This window comes from Homalodisca vitripennis, chromosome 1, assembly GCF_021130785.1.
Source record: "Homalodisca vitripennis isolate AUS2020 chromosome 1, UT_GWSS_2.1, whole genome shotgun sequence".
Taxonomy (NCBI): domain Eukaryota; kingdom Metazoa; phylum Arthropoda; class Insecta; order Hemiptera; family Cicadellidae; genus Homalodisca; species Homalodisca vitripennis.
In genome coordinates, this window is record NC_060207.1 from 42881600 (window position 1) to 42897148 (window position 15549).

Here is a 15549-nt window from a genome sequence, read left to right on the forward strand (position 1 = left end):
GTTGGATACTTATACTTGGAATTGTAGCTTCGTTTTTCAAATATTTGTATATCTTTCAGAGACATTGGATACTCAAAACCTGAAAATATTTCGTCATTCACAAATTTTTCGTATTGCTTTACACGTTCACAGTCTCTTTCTGGTTTTTCAATAGCACATCTTATTGAGTAAATAAAGCAAAAATCATCTCTATTTTTTATATTTATACAAGCTTTTTTATCTTTGATATTCTTTGGTAAATCGATGTATGATCCTGCATTCATCATTTCGTGTTTGTTAAGGCTCAAAACTAGTTGTTTACAACTTTTAAAAGTCCATCCGGAACCTTTATTTGGATTATTCGTTTGTTCTCGATGTGTTAATTTATTAAATTGCTTAGTAATAAAGTCGTTTACGTCAAAGATTTCGTCTGCTTTGATAGTAAAATACATTAGACATGTTTGCGGTTCACCATTCACTAAAGTTCGTTCGTATTCACATTCCAAAGAGAGATAGCCCTTCATATTTTTAACATTTTCTTGAAATTTTTCTATTAAATCTTTAATTTCTGACCGCATAATTGAAAGATATTTGTAAATTGACATGGAATTGTCGTTCAAGTTTGTTAAAATGTATTGCTTGAAAAGACCGTGTATTGAGGATAAAACTTCTACATCAATGATATTTTCGGATTTTACTTTAAGAGTTTTATCAATTTCTTCGATCATTTCAGACTTGGTTTTATCGTTAGTACCGATAGCCAACTTTTCAGCTATTGAATGAAGTTTTTCATCATTAAATAGGTCGAGATTTTTCTTTTCAACTTTGAAATTTCTCTTTAATTCACGTAATTTCTCAATATTAAACATGATTTTCGTGATCGGCAATTTTATTTTCTCTAGCCCATTGTCTTAAATAATTTAGTTCATTATCGTAAATTTGCTTGTTTTTTTCGTGACTTTTAGAATTATAATGGCGATCATAGTTTTTTTCTTAAAATTTCTTTTTTGCAGAACGGACATGATATTTTTTCGCGCTCCATTTAGATAGAAAAATTTATTTAACTAAATGGTGCTTGTAAACCAACGATTGCGCCTCTCACGGCGTGATATCACTACGGATATGACGCAGTCGTGATGGTCGGTCTGTAGTAGCACACCTCGACTGTCATTGAAGATTTTTCCTTTATTCGTAGCAGATTTGACAACATTTTACAAAGCACAGCTTAAGAAAGTAGAAGCTCAGATTTGGTTAATTTTTCATTCCACAGAGTAGATAGTAATGTACCGATCGCTTTTGGAGACGAACGACTGTAGATTCGGTTAATTTTTCATTGAGATTTGCTGTGTTATTTCTCAGCTTCCTTTATGGTACATTGAACAGTATTTTACATTGCTTTTCGGTCGGCTCCGAAAGTGCGCCAGGAACCCCATATTACTATCTACTTATATATATATGTGTGTGTGTGTGTGTGTGGTGTGTGTGTGTGTGTGTGTGTGTGTGTGTGTGTGTTTTATATAGATACAACCGAAGCTAATAAAAGCGTGTTAAAATCTGATATGTTTCTTTGATAAAACAAAGTTAGTATTGCCCAAAGATGAAGAAATGAGTATTCACACAGTCTTTATTTGACACTGGTTGTTAAAGAAAACTACTTACGTTACAGTTCTAGTGTCTCTTTTATTCAATTTATCTGGTCAAAAGCCACAAGAAACTATTGAATTCGTCCCTTAATCTACCTTACGAGAATTTCAGAAAGACCTCGTTTTACATAGTGAGCTGAAATTCTGGTGAAATCTTTTGCTAGTGGTAACTTGCTAAAGAACCCAGTTTATGTAAACCTTTTAATTATTTTGCAAGTAGAATGATCCCACATTGTCTTCATACCTTCTTGAATAATTCTGTATATATGACTGTAGCATCTTATAACTGCATTGAATGTGAAAACAGCAGAAGTCATATCAGATATTTATGTCTTTTTCCGATCATGGTTATTACTCTTCTGTATAGTTCATGTCTGTGGAGTTCGTATCGTATGAGATCTTGGTGCTTAACAAGCCTATTTTAAAAATAGCTCAAACATACACCTTAGAGTGCAATATTCCCTACATTTATTGCTGAAATTACATGCCAAATTCAGTTTTCTGTCAGTACGCTAACATTCTCAAGACCCTAGTATTCTTAAGTATGAAGAACTGCTGTTACCATCATTTTTACTTTAGTTCTATATTTATATAAATAATAATCTTTTTCATATTACGCTGTAGCTAATACCTTCGAATATGAAGGGCATCTTTATTGCCTCTACCAAATAGACGTACTTCTAACTCCAGATGTCGAATCATACTTGCCTTTTATAGCATGTTTATATTTCTTAGTGTTTTTTCTATCAGACACTCGGAAATATGAACTTCATCAATACATATCCTGTTGTTGATTTTAACGTATTTTCACCATTATGCAATGCATATTCTCAAAACAATATTTAATATAACATATAATATACGACTACACATGTTTTATGAGGCAATGCACAGATTAGCTTAAAAATCATATATCAGTTATGAAATTTTAAGAGAAGTGAAAAATCAATAATACTATTTATAACTACAGTATGGGTCTAACAATGACGATAAATTATAATATACTACTACCACATAGCACACTATAAACGTTTTAATCCAACATAAGTACACAATACAAGATAAATAAAACATACATATTATAAGATCATACATAAAATAATCTTAGGAGGATTCGAATTCCTAAAAAACATTGTGTATCCACAAGAAACTGATTCTAGATCATTTAGCTACATAAGTAATATTTAAAAAGTCAATAATCTGTTGAAAAATATTTTAATAGGAGAGGAGCTCCCGTGGAATGTTATACTGGAGACATGCTCTGTTGGTGAAGAAGGTCTGAGAGATGGAGATCTTATGTCAACTCTAGGGACTTCCTTCCACTGACTCAGGGTATTTTAACTCAGAATTGATTTACTCGATGAAAGGAAATAATAGTTCTTTCTTGGCTAAAGAAAGAGCTAGAAGTTTAACCTGTCCCTAAACAGATTATTTAAATAGCTAAAGCAAAGTTGAATGACAGATGCAGAAACCATATTTGGATCCGCTCCATTGCCAAACCCAATATTTGTTTGCTTGTCAGGGATTGCCTATCGATCTGGGAATCTAGAATTGAATTTCAGACTAAATATTTAATTTCTTCAAGGAGTAATATTCTAAAATAGTATAACAAAGTCCTAATTGTTTCCAGAGGAGTAGAAATAATTATCGGTTAACCAGGATTTTTCCACACAATGACATATTGTCCTCTTAAAACGAATTGAATTGACTTAGGCTGGAAATAACTCATAAATGGGTACTGCAGATGAAGGGCGAGAACAACGTTGGCATGTAATGCTCTTGAAACGTAATATCTGACTGAACTAATCGGTGTTTAGCATTCATAATGGCCTCAGCATTTCCTTTATAGATGCACGATAATCTTTAGTATTAGGAATTATCTTCGTCATCAGATCATTAAGTGTCTCCATACGTACCAACATCCGTATAAAGGGTGAATCACGAACATCTCCTACGGTATGGTATAATTTTCCTTCTTTTTAAAAGTGAATGTTTATGAAATCCTCAAAGTCAGAGATATCTTCATAAGTTGTTGAAAAAGTTTCAAATTTTAGATAATATTATACAGCTGTTGTTTACGATCCTGAAATTTCGTGCTAAAACTCTGCTGTCCCGTAGCATCAATGTATCTATATAGATATATATATATATATATATATATATATATATATATATATATATTTATATATATATATATATATAATCCATGAATTCCCTTATTATTATACTATTTGCTTTACTAACAAGCTGCGTTATTTTATGTAGTATGATAACAATTTAAATAAATATAAAATTTTATTTCTGAAATTGTTGTATTATATAGTATCCATTACTGTTTGTTTATGACGAGTTGCATTGAAGGTCAATTAAAAGGCCATTTTGTCCTCCTGCATGCACAACGACAAACTGGGGACCTCGTTGAGTAGGGTCTTTCAAACCTGTCGTGATCTTAGCTAAGGAAGCATCTTTTGTTTTATGAATAAAAAGAATTTTCCGTAAGCTGCTATAGCTAATAGCTATACAAATGTTAAGTAATAACTAACTAATGAATTCCATTAAGGTCTGATGTCGAGACCTGGCAAAATCAAGGAGATTTTTCATGTAAGGTATTTGGGATCTTTCGGTCGATTCCTACGGTGTTTTCTTCATGTATAGAGTTCGAACACCCGCTTAACCCAGTCGCAATAGTAATTAAATATATGGCATTGACATATGAATATACCAATGGTACCTCGGCCAAATTCCAATGAAAATGGCTGGCTGCATTTAGTTGCTTACATGCAATGAGTCTTCTGCTAAATTAAAATGCAATCCTTTGTTGTGTCAAAATATATATATAAACGCTTGAAAAGTTAATAAATTACATGCAACTATAAAAGAATAATATTTTTGATATGACGATAAGAATGAAATAACAACGTGAAATTTCTCTACTCTAGTCGTATAATATACATTCTCGCTGTCCCATCTAATAGTTGCCGATTATTTGATGTCGTGTTGGCTGACAGAGAATGATCACGCAACGTTAGGGCTCTGTGAGCGATGACTTTTACCCCGAATAAACGCAGTGGATGTGGTATTGGAAGTTGTTTAAAATTATTTTCAATTGTTTAGGCTTTCATAACATCAAAATGTCTATTGTATTATCATCCGGTTCAAAACGTATATATATAAATAAACAAAAATTCATTTGGGCATATTTTAAATATTTGAAGTTTAACTGTGTTGTAGAAGCAAGTAATACTTCATATTAATTTTAGTGAGATGTTAGGAGTATCAAGGAGTACATACTAATCAGTATTATTAAATGAAATTTAATTTCGGATTTGTTGCTACCAGAAAATATTAAATCACTTATAGGTCCTGAAACCTTTGATCTCTAATCTATAACTACTTAAAACAGGAATTGTGGTTATGGACATTTATAAATACTGTATTCGTAAAATATTTAATTATGTATAAAATTATAAACGTGTTCTGCAATGGTCTTAAGAATTTCATTTATACTTAATTAAGTCTATTAGTTGGGATTACCTTCATATTATCGCTATCGTTAAAAACGCTTATTATTAATTTTATCAAGAGATAATAGAGTCGCGGTTATTTAAATCTTGTTATTGATTCTAGAATATAAAATGGAAAATAAAAGTTTTCATTGCAGATTATTTGTTTATAGCGGGTTTGAATTAAACAAAAAATATTTTTACTGTACAAATAGACAACCAACAGCTTTTAACGTAGTACCAAGTGTTGTGTGATGTCATCGTGTTGAGAAACATGGTATCAGTGGGAAACACTAGTTTGACGTTACAGGCTCAATGTCATTACCTGAGGCTAGTGAAAAGTGATGGATTCACTCGTGGTAAGAAAGTCTAATCATAACAAAATCATGTATTCTGTGAGTAGCAATGATCTGTTCGTAACCCTTGTTTCTTCACCTGCAAGAGGGAGTGGTCATTCTTACCCTTGCCGAGAAGCGTCCTAAAGAATGTGAAGGGTTAGTGAAGTCAAATAAAGAGATCTTCAACACAAATAGGAATATCGCACCGATTGAAGAGAGAAAACTACTTGTAGAATGTTTAGTTATCTATTCCTATAACCATTTTTAATGGGATGGGCTGTTATATATTATATCATTGGTTGACACTATATTCGAAACCCTACAATCCCTGAAGGAGCAGTAATAAACCTTTTGACGAAAACGTTAGTCATATCCTTTTACTTTCCATATTAGTAATGTAACCTTTAAGAGTGTTTACCATGAGAAGAATAAACCACCTTTTAACACTTTTATAATTTCTATTTCTTCTATGTACATTTCGGATTTGAATATTGCATTTTCAGGTATTGTAGATGACTGGAAATAAATGGAGTAAATAAATAATTATAACTAAGTTTACATGTGTTTTAACTACCTTAGCGACTAAATTTTAGCTTTTATTTGTTAACGTGATGAATTTGTATTGTTTAAAGGTCTATCAAATAATAATTCTTTTGTTAATACATCTTTGTCCCTTAATAATACATTAAGAATAGTTTTCACACTTTAGTAAATAATAAAAGCTTTTAAAGTCGGTGTTATCTGTGTGGTCGGCATATTTTGAAATTGATGATGTCTACAATACTTTTATGTGTTCTAAGCATCGGCCGGTTTGTCCCACGTAGTGGGTTTTTACAATTATTGAATTTTAATTTGTACACTCCACTATCGTTATATATTGATTTTGGTTCCTTCAATTACTTTTATATATGATAATCAAGCTTATTAGGAGTTTTGAAAGCTAATTGATGTCCTCGTTTATAAAATAATTTGCTATTCTTTAGAAATTGTTACCAAGTCTAACTGAATGTATTTTATCGGTTTCTTCTTTCGTCTTATTGTTTTCATCATGCTTTGCTTGTATCAATTATTTTGGGAAATATATTTAAAAATAACAACACATCATTAGGCATTCATTTCAAGAAATAATGGTTACATCTTCATCTATTGAAAAATTTGTAACTGTTCAAATAAACCGTGATTGAGCCTATTAGTGATTTACAAACCGTAAAAGGTTATATAATACATAAGGCTAATAAACATACACTTTCTTCTCTGGCACCATAAATAAAAGTTTATTGCATTAAAGTGTCCGTAAGTTTCGTAATTATAACCTCTAAAGAGGTTTTACCACGCTGAACATATCTATCCACGTTTCTCTTGTAGAGTTTAATCACGTATGTATAATGAAAATTTGTATAATAATGTTCAGGTACTACATTATTCTTACATTTAAATATTTATACTTAATTGAATACTTAATTTTATCGATAAATAATAAAAAGCGCTAAGGCAAAGTAAAATGTATTAGCAAATTGAAATAATTCTGGATTGTTTCATGTTATATCTTATACAAGTTCTAGTATTGACTATTACAAAAGTTAATTTTTCAAAGTCATATTTAACCGCTTTTTATATCACCAAAATTCATTACTTTAAAGGAATTAACCGGAACATAGTTGTTATTATCTACTTATGAGATTCGATTGCACATAATAGTCTGTGAAAGTCGAGGTTTAGGGGGATGAGAATCAAATTTCCCTTGACGAAACAAGTATTGGAACTACTTACATATCCTGGGAGCGCTCCTTAACCCGTCTGTGTGGGAAACGATCAATTTCCTAGACAACTTGAAATGAATGTTAAGCTTGATATTTCTAAACACAGAGGTTTTCGGTGGTCCTGGACAAACTCGAGGGAGGTACAGAGAGGTTGTAGGATATTGCAAAAACTGTCTGTCTGTATATCTACCCAAATGATATCTTGAGGATGAACTGACCTATAAACTTGAAAACTACCATGAAGTCTTATTTCTAAAGTGCAGGATTGTAGTCTTCTATAGGCAGGCCGGTTAAATTCACTTCCAACCTAATGTATATAAGGCTCCAAATTTGAGTTTTTTTCAGATTCACACGCAATTCTCAAAGACAAAGGGTGTAGCCTTCTTAGTGAAACCCTTTACGATGTAATATGATGGAGCCATATGATTCTTTTCAAACAGAAGTAGACTTATCAGGTACGTAGTATTTCAATATCTAAGGTTAAGGGAAACTAAAGTTAAATATAATTTTGAATGGTTCTATTTTGCGTTATGATTTATGTAAAAATATATACATATGTCTCAAACACTTAACTCAATCCAAGGGAACCAAATTCCATTCGGTTAAATTTAATTTCTAAGATATTTCCAGTTCCATAGTTGAGTTTGCCTTGTGCATCGATCAGAAAAATATATACCAATAAAAACAAACATCGATCAAAAAGGCTCTTTTTGTTTACGTTCCTTCTAAGATAATTTAGTTTATTTAATTATAGTTTCCCTTTTCGCTCCGACGAAGAAAACATATAACGTACGTACGACTGAAAAGTCTTAACGTCATGATGCATTGTATATTCTCAAAAATAATATTAAAAATTAACATACGAAATAACAGATAATATAGTTCTAGACATAGTTTATGACGTAATGTACACAGCAGCTTATAAAATCACATTTCATTGTGAAATTTAAAGAGAAGTGACAAATTAATAATCATCGAATAGATAAACTGCTATAAAAAATATATAATTTATAACTACTGTATTCGTACAAAGATGTCGGACGGTAAACTTTAGTGTACTAAAACAAAGCACAGTATAAATATTATAATCTAACATAGCAATACAAGATAAATAAATCTAATATATTTTATGACAATACAACTCTTATTTGGGAGTCTTTGAATCATTACGTACCCATGAGATTCATGGGCTGGCATTTAAAAATTGATTAATCCTCTAAAAAAGTGTTAGTTGAAGGAGAGTACCTGTGTTTGTGAGGCCTCACATTGTGATATCGGAAACATGCTCTGTTGGTGAAAGAGGTTTCACTGCGAGGGATAGAGATCTAGTGGCAACCCTAGTGATCCTAAACTTTACCCTTACAAGCGAGTTAGGACATTTTAAGTCACAGTTGATATACTTCATGATGGGTAGTTCTTTCTTGTCTGAACAAATATTAATCACTGCATAAACAGAACATTTACATAGCGAAAGCCAAGACGAATACCAGAGGCAGAAAACATCTTTGGATCCTCACCAATGCCAAAGCTAAAATTTGTTTCTAATATGTAGCATGTGTATGTAAAACATGTTAGTATTTAAGAGAATTTTCAATTTTTATAATTTTTTCACGATAGTTTAAAAAAATATCAAATTTATCCCCTACGTTCCTGCATATAGTAAATAATTTTCAATTTATGAAAATTACTTTGAAATTTCGACAATATAACAAAATGATCTTCACCTTAGTCTAGGGTAAAGCTGCGGCTAAGTAATAGAGTCAGAGGTCATGAGTCGAATTCCAGATATGTTGATAAAAATGTGCGGTTGGGTTTGGACTCTTTGCCCTTAAAAATATTGGCTTAAACATAACATAAAATAACGTATGTATCAATGTTCTCTAGTTTGTTACCAAACCATTGGTATTGCATGTTTTTATTATAACCAATATTCAAATAGTAATATCTTAAAATTGTATTATAAACACTTGATTATTTAAATATGAGTAGAAATATTATTCGGTTATCCAGGAATTTCCCAGACAGTGGTATATCACGTCCATAAAACCAATTTACTTGACTTAGGCTTGAAACAATTCATAAACTGGCACTACAGCTGAAGGGTGAGATACATGCTGACATTGTAATGCTCTTGAAACGTACTTCTGACTATAATGATCAGTTTAGCATTCGTAATGGCCTCAGCATTTCCTTTATAGATGCCCGGTAATCATTAGTAGAAGGAATTATCAACGTCACCAGATCATTTAGTGTTTCCATATATACCGACATCCGTATAGAGAGTAAATCACAAACATCTCCTACGATGTGTTACCAAATTACGTCTATTTAAATAATAATATTTAGGTAACATCAATTTATAATTGTTTGCGACTCCTAGATTTGCTGCCGTCCTGTACCATCAATATATCTGTGTATACTCCATGAATTAACTTATTAATATAGTCTTTGCAGTACTAACTCGTTAAGGTTTTTTTATTTAGTTCACTAACGGTCCCAATGAATATAACAATTTTTTGTTACATTTTGTACTCACAGTTAAACAATTCAATTTATCCTAAATTTGAAGCGATTTTTTAGATCACGGCATTGTCGAATGCATACTCTAATAAATAAAAAAACACGGTGTAGGCCTACACACACAAACACGTGACGTAAGATAAATAAATTAAATGCTCGCCTAGGCGGGTTTTCAAAATTAAAATAGTTAAAAATATGAAGAAAACCATGAGAGTTTGGCGAGTTGAGCGTGGTGCACGGATTAGTTGGTTTGTTCGCGTACATGTCCCTAGTCAAGGCGCTTCGTTATTTGTTTCATCTCGCTCGAGTTGAGCGCATTGCAACAGCGTAGAGTATTACTAGTGGAATTTTGGAAAAATATATAAACTATCGTGCCTGACTGCTGTGAATCCGTACGTAATACGAAGAGGCCGTGTAACTACCATAGCCCTAAACTACAAGAATTCCTCTGCCAGTTTTGATGATTTTATGTTTCTAAAAATCTAAAATTAGATAGTACAGTGTACATTTTGATTTATAATGCAGGGGACAGATCTACGATAAGACACCGACACCACGCCGATCTTAGGAACGTGATTAGTCACGTTCAAACGTATCCCTTCATATAACTAGAATTTATAATTGTCCTCTAAAATTTCAATCACCTAACCCTCACCCTATTTGTAATTTTTGTAATAATACATAATTTATCGAAACAGTAATAATATGAAACTTGCTGATCAATTTCCATCCTCTCTGCCTGAAGCTGGATCTTGTACCTCAGTCACACACTTCGCCATTACACGTTCGGCTATCAGATTCTATCTTTAGTGAACCATCAGTTAGGCGCATCTGTCAGTGATCAACAGTCAGACCTACTGTTTCGGTTAAATTAAGCTATAACAGCTTCGCTTCACAATGTCATCTTATATATATATATATATATATATATATATATATATATATATATATATATTGACATTCTACTTACTGTTCATTTTATACATCCGTTTTACATGAAATTTCAACTATGGTATATAAAAGTGTCAATACCTGGAATAATTATACTGCAAATTTACAGGAAGACAGGCTTAAATACGTGAAATATTGTTTTCTTTCAATATTGTCCTCGTTTGTGCTTAAGTAATGCCACACGCTGTACCTGTGAAATACAGTCGCATATCATATTCAGCCGTACCGCCTTGGCTTAAGCCTACACCGAGTAATTCGTCGAACCAATCTCATATTGATTTCTAATTTCGATTAATTTAAGTACATAATTATAATTTTATGAAAATTAAACTGTTAAAACGTCTCAAGGTGTTAGACAATGTTTCGTAGCTACTGGCAACGAACAGGATCATTAAAATCCGGCTAAAGGACCGGAATGCTCTAGGGAGGGCTGAACGTCTTTGTGCATAACAAATGCATGATACTAATTTCAGCTCTGAGGTTACACTTTCTCAAGTTTAACGTCCCGCTTACCTTTAATTATTGATAACAGTATGATCCTCCTGCTTCCTCCAGCGTGACCGTGTAAGGAGTGTGCTCGTAGTATCGCTATGAATTTAATAATTCCTGTTCCTGTGTACTGTATGGATTTTAGTGGTCATTACTCAAACCCAATTTAATTAGTCCTAACATAAAACAGTTATTACAAGTCATATCAATTTTCAGCCTGTTATAGTTATATGCAACCATCGTCTTCACTAGAAAACCCAGATGGTAACCTCACAGGTTGTAATAATGTTAGGGCTTTTAGGCAGTAGATTCTGTGAGATAGATATTAAATTTGTTTATTATAAGAGCTTATGGTAATTTAATTTTCGTCTATTTTAAGTTGTTACGTATAATCAAGTAAACACTTTTACGAAAATGAATTTTATTATATTCACTATAATCTCGATTAACCTAAAATCTGACTAACCGAAAGTTACTTTAGCAGAATTACCTCGATCCCATCAAGTTCGGCTAGAAGAGACTCTATTATAGCCCAAACTATTTTTAAAACATTTTAGTTTACTAATACTATAAAAAATGGTCTTTTACTGTTAAAAGCCTGGAGTTAACCGTGAATTATTGATCAATCAATTTTATCACATATGTCAAAGTATAAATGTAAAAGCGTTAAGTTATTTAGTCCCTGTTATCATTGGGGAAATGTGTTTTCTAATCCGAAAATACTTTAAAAGTGCTCTAGATATCTCCCAACAATTACGAGAGTCCGGGATCTTGCTGAGCCGCTTGTGTATTCCGGCTGCACTTGTTACCGCCTTCCGATCAATTTCCGGCGGAGAAAAGAGCCATTAGTCTCTATGTCTGCGGTGTTCCTCCACTTACAATTGGCATGTGGTACGACTGTTTTATCTTTTGCACACTAAACTCATGCCACAATGCTGTAATAAATCCTAAGTTTAGATTTATATTCAGTAATTTTTATTTCTCATTATTCGTTTCTTACACCATTATTCGTACACTTAGTACCGCCATTTTCAATATACGTTGTTCCGATACTAAAATCTATGATTCAAATAAACTAAGTATAGTTACGCATATGTATTCAATAATTAAAACTGACACTTGTTCAACTCTTGTGTGTGTGCGTTTTTTTGGGGAGGGGGTAACGAGGGGGATAATCTTCCCAAGACATCCCGGAGGATAGTGTCGGATTCGCAAGATGCGCCTACCGACTAAAACCCCCCTCCTTTGGTTGCCAACTGTTAGGTCTGAACCATAAAACCCATTCCTTGTGTTTTATATATATATATATATATATATATATATATGTCTGAAAAAAGATCTTCAAAAGACACCGCCATCGCTAAACTCCACCATCCGTCTTCCGGTAGATATACGTGGGGGTAGTGTGGGATTCCTGCCAGACTGGCAGACCTACCCACTAAAAAAACATTCCTCTCCCCTCCCACCGTAGATGGTACGGGGGGACTGGATTGGAACCGCGTTACCATTACATCAATCCAGTCCGTGCTGCCTCTTGCGACGCCTACTCCAGGTTACTAGTCCCTTTCTGCGATTTTAGCTTTCAGGAGGCGCTGTGCGTAAGCTTCAACACCTGACCAGTTTTCTTCTTTTTTTATCATATAGGCAATCAGGCTTGAGGGGGAGAGCCTGGTGCCTATGATCTCTTCAGTGGTACTTCTGTAGTCAATCCACCGAGCACACTCAAAGAATGTGTGCTCGGCGTTGTCAATTTTGTCAGGGCAGTATTTGCACGTCGGTGTGGTGTGCTGGCCCATCTTGAAAAGATAAGCATTGAACTGCCCGTGTCCCGTCAATAACTGGGTCAGGAAGAAGTCCGGAAGAAGTCCGTGTCCCCGTGCTTCCGAGAGACCCAGACATCGAGATCGGAATGAGGCACTCCGTCCATCTGCCTGTCTCCCCCGACGTCCATCGGTTCTGCCACTCTTGTTGCGTCTCGTTTTTTATTCTTGTTTTTGCCTCCGTGGAGTTGTCACCATTTCCTTTAGCGTCGTAGAGCTTGGCTCTCTCAAACGCCAATAAGTCGATAGGCGCAGCTCCTGCAATCACCAGTACTGCTGCTTCGGAGACGGTGCGGTATGCGCAGGCAACCCTGAGAGCGCCTCTCCGCTGCACCGCTGCTACTTTTCGTCGATATGTTTTCTGCTTCAGGACGTCCGCCCATATTTCTGCTCCATAAAGCAGTACAGAGTGCTCAAGCAGGACTCGGCTTTTCCTGGTTCGTGGTCCTATCGAGTTGGCCAGGATCCTTGATAGGCTGGATACGGTCTTGCTGGCTTTCTTGCATGCACTTTCGAGGTGTTCGCGATAGGATAGCTTCTCATCAATCATTACTCCTAAATAGCGTAGAGCTCTTGTTGACGTCAGAGTTGTGCCTCCTATTTATATGGTGAATGGTTTTGGGAACAATTTTTGTCTAGTCAAGACGACCATCTCTGTCTTCTGTTTGGCGAGTTTCAGGTGGTCTTTTTCAAGCCATGTTTCGATGGCATCGGTGGTCTCCCGTATTAAAAACTCTGCTTCTTCGGCACTATCTACCATTATCGTAGTCGCAACGTCATCAGCAAAGGCCGTGAGCTGTACTTGCTTCGGCAACGAGATTCGCAAGAGCTCGTCGTAGTCAGCGTTCCAGAGGTCAGTACCCATAATTGAGCCTTGAGGCACGCCGGCTGTTACTTCATGTTCTCGCTGGCCCTCCGTCGTTTCCACAATCAGCTTCCTCTTGTCGAGGTAGTCGTCGATCATTCCCAGATTTTCTGGCTTCACCACAAATCTGTGCTCTAAAGCGTCCAAAATGTCTTCCCAATACGCGCGCGCGTGCGTGCGTGCGTGCGTGCGTGCGTGCGTGTGTGTGTGTGTGTGTGTGTGTGTGTGTGTGTGTGTGTGTGTGTGTGTGTGTGTGTGTGTGTGTGTGTGTGTGTGTGTGTAAAACCTATTAAATATAGAGTACGCTGAACCCTCTAATGGGTGTTTTAATCTCGTTGTATTACTTGCCTAATCAGTCCAATTATCTATCAGCTGGAAAGAACCTCCACCATACAAACCAAGACCGTGATTAAGGTCACCATATATTAACTATAACATATTCAAAATAATAATAGATCTGGCTACTTGAGTCCAGGCTAAATGAGGGTTAAAAAACCATAACAATTTAACCTCAAAATCAATTAATATGATTTTTAATTTTAATTGCACAAGCAGCTACATAAAGAGCCGGGTGTTGTAAAATGTCCTAAAGTTTTTCTTTGTAAGAATAATGTTAAAACTCATGCAGTTTTATGCTCTTATTTTTTGTCGTAGCGTAATGGTAGACATCTTATTTTTAATTTCTGAATATCTAAAGATGTAAGTACTTTGTATAATCTAAAAAGCCCCTAAAATATTCACAAATCTAAAAAGAATTTTTAAGTCAAATCATTACAATTAAGCATCCCCATAATACTACAACTAAAAATAAGAGCGTAAGAAAAGATGTTCAACATTTTTCTTACGGACAAAAACTCATGGTATTTTTATTATTCTTAAATCAATTTCATAACAGGGAATAACAATGTAAAGCCTTATGCGTTGTGTTGGTGAGATTGCACAATATACACCCTTTTTATGAGCACAGTTACACTCTGAGTGTTTTACTAACGATATCCATCAATAAATATTTGACAGTATTGTGACTAAGAGAAATTAAATATTGAACTCACATTTTCAGCTGTACATTAGTGGATAATTTTACTTTATTACTTATTTTATTATTTCTCCGTCATTTCATAAATTGAAGGAACTATGATCACACAATACTAATTTGTTTTAACTGTATACCTAATAATGACGTACTAAGTGATCTCAAGGGAGTTTATCCTTGCCGTCCTATTAGTTTATCTAGGTTTGCCTAGTTCGATGAAGTACAACTCACTAAACAGTGCACTCAGCTGTTTGAAGAGAAGGGAGTGTAAACGGTGATGGATAGAGTTGAATGTTGACGGAAACCGGTTCAACTATGGCAGTCGCTTAATTTAAAACAATACATGAGGAAGTCTCTATAAGATTATTTTTGAACGTGGCATCAATTATATCTGTACTTCTTTAGTTCTTTACATTTGGAATATTGCGTATTGTGTAGAGGGTATAATTATCAACATAACAAAAATGTATCAATTAGTAAAGTAAGGGAAACCAGTCTTGATTAATAAGTGATAGTTTTAATACCAAGGAAAGTAGTAAAATCATACAGTTATAGAGCTATAGGTAGCTAGTAACTACATTATAGAAACTCTTTTCTTATTGGAATCTTTTATAAATTTAAAAACAAACACTCCAATAATATACTTTT

General features: G+C 34.1%; 1 protein-coding gene across 1 annotated transcript; it reads right to left on the reverse strand.

The window, feature by feature from the left end:
* Nucleotides 1–12938: 12938 nt before the first annotated feature.
* Nucleotides 12939–13553, reverse strand: LOC124359621. Its single transcript, XM_046812560.1, has one exon. The coding sequence runs from the start codon at nucleotides 13551–13553 to the stop codon at nucleotides 12939–12941; it is 615 nt and encodes a 204-aa protein (XP_046668516.1).
* Nucleotides 13554–15549: the final 1996 nt, after the last annotated feature.